At 32.4% G+C, this 9,862-nt stretch overlaps 1 protein-coding gene across 1 annotated transcript; it reads left to right on the top strand.

Annotated features, from left to right (window-relative positions):
- Positions 1-2,905: 2,905 nt before the first annotated feature.
- Positions 2,906-9,390, top strand: LOC147392337 (heat stress transcription factor A-4b-like). Its single transcript, XM_086458417.1, has 3 exons — positions 2,906-3,057; positions 3,222-4,007; positions 7,972-9,390. The coding sequence occupies exons 2-3, from the start codon at positions 3,792-3,794 to the stop codon at positions 9,109-9,111; spliced, it is 1,356 nt and encodes a 451-aa protein (XP_086314543.1). The 5' UTR covers positions 2,906-3,057; positions 3,222-3,791; the 3' UTR covers positions 9,112-9,390.
- The last annotated feature ends 472 nt before the right edge of the window (positions 9,391-9,862 follow it).

Below are 9,862 nucleotides of genomic sequence, written 5' to 3'. Positions count from 1 at the left end.
CTGATTATATGTTGTTTGTCAAAGTTACAGTTGGGGATTCCATACAGATCATGGATTAACGTTTGTTTAGCGATCGTAGAATTCAGTTTTAAGTCTCCTTTTACGTAATGGGCTTGTTCCAGAACTAAGTGTTCATCCATGGATTAAAAAACTCTGTCGGTGCATGCTTCATATTTGATGGGTTTTCTTTGTTATGATTAGGAATTTATGAATCCACCTTATAGTAGAAAAGTAATTATAATTACTATTTTAAATAAAATCAGTCTGAAAAATTTAAATCAGTTTTGTTTGATAGGTGGAAAAAAGATGTTCTTAATAAAGAACATGTTTCCAGCTTATGCATGTTCATTTTTTCAAAAATGATAGAAATTAAATGTAATATAACATAATTTTGCCATATATTGTGTTCAACGTAATTTCTTTTATAGAAAGTTATTAAAAGAAAGCCCCAACTTCATACAAAATAATCGTGGGACAATTTTACCTCAGTTTATACTTGCTTCTAGCTAATGAATGAATAACGTTTTCACTATCTAACTATACATTGAATCATTCCAAAGTAATTTTCGATTTGATCCATCTATACAATTCATCTCGACTATCAAAAATCTAATCTGATTCAAAGTATCTTGTATGATTGATTTCATTGAAGTTGTAGATGAAGTTAAACAATTATCAAAACTAAAAGACCTTTATAATATAATTGTTTTTTGTTTGGTATGTACATATCGAATCTATTGAAATATATTCAGTAAGTACATACTGCATTTGTTTCACCACAATCGGTATTGGGGTACCGAATGAACTCTGACAAGGTTTATAGATCTTATCCGTATCCTTGCATTGACATTTGTATGGTACACTCGGTATTAGAAACCAATAATGATTAGTAAAAATGTACCGATTGATTGTCTTGCAATGATTGAATTTTATCATGATAGTCGATAGGTACATACCGTACCTCTTCATTCACGTTCGGTGTTCGGTCTGTACTTATTGAACATTATAAAAAAATAAAAAAACGATCCTTCGATTTTTTTTTTTTAAATTGTTTCAAATCTTAAAAGTACTTCAAAATAAAAGAAAATATGTTCTTTAGTCATTCCAAATGAGATAAATCTATAAAAAAAAAGGTTGTATACAACAAATATGAATCGTAAAAATCCTATAAACTTACTTCCATTGCTTCAAATCTATCTATGAACTCCAAAGAAGTGAATTTGACCAAATGTAATGTCAATTTTGCCTGTATCCTGGCAAATTAATTGGTATTTAGGCCTTGCTTGGTATGCCGTAAATCAATTGCAAATGCAAATAATTTTTTAAAATTAATTTTATGCGTTCCAAGATATATTAAAGGGTATTTTAGAAATAACCCCGCCAACCCCCACCTGCAAAAAAAAAATAAAAAATGGTGATGTTAGTCATACACCCTGCAAGATAGGATTACCCCTTTGATTGTAAATTTAAGCATGTAAGTCAACGTTGTGTTTCTTTAAGATTTAACGATGAAATTTTGATTTTTTTTTTCAAAATGTTCTTTAAATGCTTAAATTACTAACTCAAAACTTTAGAAAATATCAAAATTTCACTTTAAATCATTAAGAAAAAACAACATCAACTTATGGTTTTTTTTTTTTTTTTTGTTTTTTTGGGGGGGGGGGGGGTTGCATTTTGCAAGGGGGCAAACCTAATATCACCAATTTTATTGGGGTTTTTCTAAAATACCTTATATGAAATTGCATATCAAAATTACAAAAGTACCCTTCATCAAAGAAATTTTTAAAGTACAAATTAACCCTCAATACTTACTACAATAACATGCAAGTGAATTTTCTAAAATACATCTCATCATAACATTTATTAGAATATAAAATTATAAAATACCCCTTATCAATTTATTATAAAAATATCCCTCATCATTGAGATATTTTTAAAACTTCATATGCATGTTACTGTAACAAGTATCGAATGTATTTTTATAATTTTAACATAAGTCAGTATACCTTTTGATTGAGATATTTTATAAATTCATGTGTGTTAATATAATAAGTATCGAGACTATATTTATAATTTGAATAATTATTTTTTATGAGATTGAATTAAGTTAAAATTATTTTCACATTTTATTTTAATAAAATTCATAATAACTTTTTATTATAAATATCAACCAAAAAAAAAAAAAAAAAAAAAAAAAAAAAAAAATTCACAAAAAATTTTCTAATGATTACCAAGTAGATGTAAATCTTTGGTCACAAATCATTTACATTGCAAAAGATTTGTATTATACCAAGTCTGACCTTAATATTTTCGATAGACTTTTATAAATTTTAATTGGTGGGAGGGAAGGATTGTATCTCAATCGGTCGTTTTTTTCTTTCAAAACACCCAGTTTCGATAAGTGAAGGTGTGTGTACAACTTGCAAAAATTCAAAGGGTAAAATAGTAATTTAAATATTAAAGAAAAAAAAAAAAAAAAAGGTAACTTAATGGGTGCAAGTACAAGGCAAATAGAGGAAAAAAAATCTGTGTCTGTGTCTCTCCCTCTCTCTGACGCGTGGTAATGCAGGATATTAGTTCTTCAGTGATCCCAGGTAATTGTCATCCCTAGATTATAGCTCTTTATTTTCCTACAATGAGTTTCGGAAGGAATCTCTGAAATAATTTAACGTTATAGATCCTAGGGATGACAGTATCTATAAGCTGACACCATTGTTTGTCATTTAGTTCTCAATTAAAACCAAAATAAAATTTTCGTCAACACACGCGTCTTTGGACAATAATAGTCAACCTCGGAAAATGTCCTCTTTAGGATCAAAACCATGGGATTCTCTTAAAGCTTCAATCCACGATTACCTAAGATTATCCAATGGTTTATATAGTTAGGGATGACTGTCAGCTCGAGCTGACTACAGTAGTTCCATGCTTCCAAGAAAATTCTTCAAGACCTGGAATCCTCTTCTAAAAACCCCCAAAACTCTGAAAAACAATAGGGACTGTTTGAAAGAGTGATTTCAGGTTGTCTCAGGTAGGGGATCTTATCCTCTTTGTTTCAAGGTAAGCCTCAGAAGGAAATAATCACGTTTTGCGTAAATGCGTTTTTTTAAAGCTTTTTTTTAGAAAAAAAGAAAAAGAAAAGTTGAAGCTGTATTTATGTTCATTTTATCTTATCTCTTACTCTAATAAAAAGGGTCTTTTTTTTCCCCTAATTTTTTTTTCAGGTTGGGCTTTTTTTAGATCGTGTACATCGAAGTGAGAAGGTTTTTGGTTCTCTGGTTCTGAAGATTCACAGATTAGGGGTTTGAATTTGGGACTTCGATTTCAGGTGAAATTTGTTTGACCAGAGGTATTGGCTGTGTTTCTCTTAATCTTTCTGGTTTTATTTTGAGCTGATTTGGTTGAGATTTGACCTAGAAAGTAGAATCTTTGGAGAAGGGCTTTATTTTTCTTATCGGATTTGAAGGTCGTGGTGAAAATTGAGGGGTTTCTGATTAATTTATTGATTCTGGAGGTGTAAGGAGATTGAGATTTTGGTTTATTTGATCTGATTTGGTTAAGATTTGAGCTAGAAACTAAAAAATACTGTAAAAAACTGACCTTTTTAATTGAATTGGAAGGAGTTGGAGATGATTGAGCTTTTTTGTTTCATTTATTGATGCTGGAGATTGAAGGAGTTTGGGATTTTATATTGTTTTGGGCAAGATTTCGATTGTGAGGTTCAGCATGGTTATGTTTGGTTGGTTTTTGGGATTTGGGAGGGTGTAATAAGAGGGGTAGGGTTTGAATTGAAGATGGATGGATCTCAGAGTGGTTCGAATGCTCCACCCCCTTTTCTTACTAAGACTTATGAGATGATCGATGATCAGTCCACGAATTCTATCGTATCTTGGAGTTCGACTGGCACTAGCTTCGTCGTGTGGAATCCATTGGAATTCTCAAGAGACTTACTGCCTAAATTCTTCAAGCATAATAACTTCTCTAGCTTTGTGAGGCAGCTCAACACCTATGTAAGTGAATGAAGAGATTTTGTTTAATTTTGATTAGTGTAGTTTGGTCTCGGTGAGAAATGGGTTTCATTTTTTTAATTACATTGTCATTGGTAATTTGATTATATCCTGTTTAAGTTCAATTGTATGGTGAATGAAGAGATTTTGTTTAGTTTTGATTCGTGTACTTTGGTCTTGGTGAGTGATGGGTTTCATTTGTCTAATTACAATGTTGTTGTTAGTTTGATTGAATCTTGTTTAAGTTCAATTCTTTATAGGGATAATGATGTTAGCTTTTGCTGTTAGATTCTACGATTGTAAACAACTGCAAAAAGCTGGAACTCTGAAAAGCTTGTTTGATAGAGTTCTTTAAAAGTACTGTGCTATTTACCAGAATCTAGTAATTGTTCTTTGATACAGCTACTGGATTTTGTTGTATTCTGATAAAATGATCAGCATGCCCTTAATGTTCAATAATGCACCAAATTAAACAAAATGACCTTGACAAATATATAATTATACTAAAATATATAAAATTAATAATTCTTAATAAAAAAGTTATAAAAATAATTAATTAATGTTAATACATTTATTATTTTGATTGAAATATTATAAAATCATGAAAATAATTAGTTAATGTTAATTTAGATAAATTTATAAATATTATAATTTTACCAAAATTTCAACAACTTCTCTTCTAAAAAATTGACTTATGAAAATTTACCTGATAAAGAAAATAATTGCATAATTCACATAACACATCCACATATATCATAAGTAGAACTGAAATGAATAAAAACATGAAAAATATGCATCTCACAAATGCATACAAGATGTATTTATCATCCCATATTGAGTTTTTTAGATTTTGCCATAAAAAATAATATAAAATCCTAAATTATATAAAAAAACACAAAAGATCCTTTTAAAAAAAATAATCTAACAATTATATACCTCCAACCATCCATCCCACCACTCATCAAATGCGTCTAACTTCTCAGTGTTAGGATCGTAAGCAACGCCAATATTCGCACAAATTTTATTTCAACGTCCCCAAATTCCTTTTTGTCTATACCATTTATTTTTCATTTGTCCCCTATCATATCAACACCCATTCTTTTCTTGAACTCCCTCACAAAGGATTCCATAATCAATCTTGTCGAGGACTTTATGTTGTCTCCTTCCCTTCTTAACTAAGCCGTGACAAATTTCAATCCAAACCTTATGTTGTTTAGGTGTCCAATGGGCTTTCTGGCCCTTTGAATTATCATCCTCCATCTGACAGTGGTAAAAAAATTATTATAAAATCAATTCTCATCTACTACAACACAATACATAAGATAATCCATCAAATATCATATGCAACTAACCCTAATAGTGTACCAGATGTAATTTCATTATATCAAGTTCAAACTTTATCAACATATATAGGTCAAAGATAAAAATTCATAATTTAAAGAATTACTACATGGCATCCACACAACAAAGTTCAATAAGTTATCAAAATACATAGATCAAAGATCACAAATCATAGTTCAAAGATTTTTTATAGGGAATCAAAAGTTCAAAAACTACTACATCATGTTCAAATTTTATCAAAATACATATACCATCAAAGTTCAAATTTTTATATCAAGTTCCAAAAAAGTTCTACCAAGTTCATACCTAATAAAAAAATATACAATGAATCATTCAAATTGAAGTATATAATCAACCCATTTGAACTATGATTTCAACCTAGAGAACACCAACACATTAAAGAAAATATATATCCACAGGGTTTAGTCGACTGAAACCCTTTTTTTTTTTTTTTTTTTTTTTTTATAAGTATAAAGATTTTATAAATCAAAAGAAGGAAAGTACAAAGGGGGCCGAGAGAGTCTCCACGAAAGAAAGCAAAACCAAGAAAGACAAAAACAGAGCTCGCTAGTTACATAAGCTATTCCATCTAAAAATAATGTCCTTAAATGAAAATCCGGAGAAGTCCTTGCTTAACTTCGTCCAAAAAAACAGCAACCCTAAAATCTCCATGTACACCGTATGTGAATTGTTCTCCTTACTTTGGAACACCCTGTTGTTTCTTTCTTTCCAAAGACCCCATGCTATAGCCGAAGGAAGGATAGCCTAAATGTGCCTTTTTCTATGAGAGGACGTTGAAAGCCCAGCTTTCTAACATCAAAAAGAAGTTTTATGGGAAAACCCAACACATATGAAACAAATACATGAAAGACGACCAAATACCTCAGGAGAAAGAGCAATGAAGAAGGGTGTGATCCACAGACTCTCCATCACTCTTACAAAGAGGACAAAAATTAGGAGTGATCCACCCACGAGAAATTAACTTATCCAAAGTAAGAATCCTTCCTAAGGAGGCAAGCCAAACAAAGAAGGAAATTTTAGAAGGGACAAGAGAAGACCAAATGAGAGATACCGGAAAAGAGTTCTCCAACCTTGGAAGAATGGTTTTGTAAAAGGAGCGAATAGTGAATCTCCTATCCTTCGTCTTGACCCAATCCCTCCTGTCCTAATCATTCTCCTTGATTTCGACTTCATTCAAGAGATTTCGACTGAAATCCTTGTTTGTATGCATTCATCTCATACACATGACATCCACAAAAATCTTGAAGAAGCTAAACAAAAATCCACATATTGTTGATTTTATCTCACAAACATGGAAACAACACATAAACATCTGTGATTTTGTCAAAAATTGAGAGGGTTTCAATCGCATTTAACAGAGGGTGTTCAATCGCAATTAACCTTTTGGGTTTCAGTCAATTTTCGTCTGAAAAACATGGAACCAACTCGGATAAACTAAAAAAAGGGTTGCAACAGATTGAAACCCTTTTACATTCATTTTATTACATTTGGTTTAAGTTTTTTTTTTTTTTTTTTTTTAAATGATCTTACCTGAAGAATGGACGAGAGATCAAAGTTGGCTGTCGTCTTTGGTGTCGTTGTCGTCGATCAGAGCACTTGATTGGTTGAAAATGGTAGAAGGAACACTATGGTGCTGCTGTGACACCAACGAAGGAGAGTTCTGTGCTGTTTTAGGGCTAATTAGTAGGGACAAAGACACGATAAATTTTCGTTTTCATCATGGGCAATTTCGTCATTTAATAAGAATCGTTTTTACGGCTCAGCTTCGCCTGCAAACGCAAATGGTAAAAGCTCCTCATGGTCACTTTTAATTTTAGCGTGTTAAACACATATACAAAGAGTGATTATTACGGTAACAAACACAAACCGCATCTCAAAAATCATGTTTGAAGTCTAAAACGCACCAAAATCGCGTTTTTGAAGCTCAATCAAATATGCACATAGTGAATTAAGATATTTTGTTTAGTTTTGATTGGTGCAGTTTTGTCTTGTTGAGAGATGGGTTTCATTTTTCTAATTACATTGTTGTTGTTAGTTTGATCGAATCTTGTTTAAGTTCAATTCTTAATTGTATAGTGAATTATGACATTTTGTTTAGTTTTGATTGGTGTAATTTTGTCTTGGGTGAGTTTCATTTTTCTAATTACATTGTTGTTGTTAGTTTGATTGGATCTTGTTTAAGTTCAATTGTAAATAGTATAGTGAATTAAGAGATTTTGTTTAGTTTTGATTGGTGTAGTTTGGTATTGGTGAGAGATGAGTTTCATTTTTCTAATTACATTGTTATTGTTAGTTTGATTGGTTCCATTTTAAGTTAAATTGTTAATAGTATAGTGAATTAAGAGATTTTGTTTAGTTTTGATTGATGTGGTTTGGTCTTGGTGAGAGATGGGTTTCATTTTTTCTAATTGCATTGTTATTGTTAGTTTGATTGGATCTTGTTTAAGTTAAATGGTTAATTGTATAGTAAATTAAGAGATTTTGTTTAGTTTTGATTGATGTAGTTTGGTCTTGGTGAGAGATGAGTTTCATTTCTCTAATTATATTGTTGTTGTTAGTTTGATTTTATATTGTTTAAGTTCAATTGTATTCCCTTTTGAACCAGGGTTTTAGAAAAATTGATCCTGATCAATGGGAATTCGCAAACGAGGGTTTTCTTAGAGGTCGGAGACACCTTCTAAAGAACATTCACAGACGCAAACCAATCCACAGTCATTCTCTACAACAGGGACAAGGAAATTCATCGGGTGCATTAGATAAATCCATAAGGCAAGAACTCGAGGACGAAATCGAGAGGTTGAAACATGAAAAAAACTTGCTTATATCGGAGCTACAAAGTCATACACAGGAGCGACAAGGGATGGAGTTGAGAATGCAGTCTTTGGGAGAACGTTTGAATCAAATGGAACACCGTCAACAACAAATGATGTCCTTCTTGGCTCAAATCATGCAAAAACCCGGGTTTGTCTATAACCTAATGCAACAGCCCGAAAACCATGGCAAAAAGAGAAGATTACCGATACCCAATTACTTCCACAATGAAGCTGACATGCAAGAGAACCGAGTTGTTGCTTTCCAGGCAGTTAGTAGAGATAAGTCGGATGCTTTCCCTATACTGATGTTAAACATGGAGCCATTTGAGAAGTTGGAATCAACCTTAAATTCTTGGGAGAATTTTCTTCATGGGGTAGGCCAAGCTTCGGGTGAAGAAATGTACAATGTTGGTGTATCTATGCAACCTTCTGCAGTCATTCTTACTGAAATGCACGCATCATCTGGAGACACAGACATGAATATGCAACCACAGTCACCTCAATTGCATCCTTCTTCACCTCATTCGAGAGAGATTCAATCCTCACTTGAGTTGGCTGAATCTCCTAGTTATGAGGAAAGCCCGATTATTTCTTCTCTTCAAGTTAATGTGGACATTCGGACTAAAGATTCTGGGATTGATGTCAATGCGAAGCCCACTGCTCCTGAAACCGATTCCTCAAAAGAACAAGAAGTGGAGACCACAACCTCTGCTGTGCCGACTGGAGTGAATGATGTATTTTGGGAACAGTTTCTAACTGAGACTCCTAGTCCATCTGATGCACAGGAGGTTCAATCAGAAAGAAGGGATAGTGATCGAAGAAAGAATGATAATAGCAAGCCCACTGATCGTGGGAGATTTTGGTGGAACACGAAGAATGTAGATAACCTTACAGAACAGATGGGGCACCTTACTTCTGCTGAAAGAACCTAATAGTGTTGCTTGATTCTTAACTTTTGATGTACCAATGGATGGATGGCTGTATTATTAGGAGCTAACAATGAGGTATGATCTGTTTGTTTTTTGTAATATATGGACAGTACACCTGTGGAGTTATTGTTTGTTTACACATCACATGCTGTGAGACTCCCTTTGGCAATTTTTTATTCGGATAATTTTTAGTTTAGCGAATTTTATCGGTACAAGTATTCTTAAAGTTGCTCAACATACTGCCAACTATTTTATCAGGTATTAGTCTAATCTTTGCTTACACGTCGTTTGCATTCTATAATATAGTAAATTTTGGTTTTTTTTTAATATTCCTTAAAGCATCATGTAGCAAAGAATAACTATTAGGAGATTGGTTAGGGCCTTGATATCTTTGATGTTCTTTATTGTTTATGTTAGTAACGCGCCTTGTAGGTGTGCAATCATCTAGACTTGGAGCTATTAAGATTTAAGCTTTCTTCACTGTAGCCTGCTTTTATCGATAGAACTAACAAACTTTGCACCCTACTGAGAATGAATGAGATCCCTCCACAACAACGTTGTTGCCTACTTCATAGTTTAGAGTATCAGATGTTTCAACCCCCCTATGATTTTGTCGAGTAGAAGATCTTTTAAACCAGTATCTATTGAAGTTTCAGCTCAGATTTGTTGCTAAATTCACCCAAGACAAAGTTAACTAAAATTTTGGAATGTGGTTGGTCTAAACTTATTTATTTTAATTTTATTATTATTATTA

Source organism: Akebia trifoliata, chromosome 11 (assembly GCF_017979445.1).
Source record: "Akebia trifoliata isolate Shusen 1 chromosome 11, ASM1797944v1, whole genome shotgun sequence".
Lineage (NCBI taxonomy): Eukaryota > Viridiplantae > Streptophyta > Magnoliopsida > Ranunculales > Lardizabalaceae > Akebia > Akebia trifoliata.
This window is presented reverse-complemented; position numbering and strand designations above follow the sequence as displayed.

What these genes read in the sequence shown, in the direction of transcription:
- LOC147392337 (XM_086458417.1), top strand. Translation starts at nt 3,792, where the DNA reads ATGGATGGATCTCAGAGTGGTTCGAATGCTCCACCCCCTTTTCTTACT. An exon ending in TGAGGCAGCTCAACACCTAT is followed by an intron (nt 4,008 to 7,971) that starts GTAAGTGAATGA and finishes CTTTTGAACCAG; the next exon opens with GGTTTTAGAAAAATTGATCC.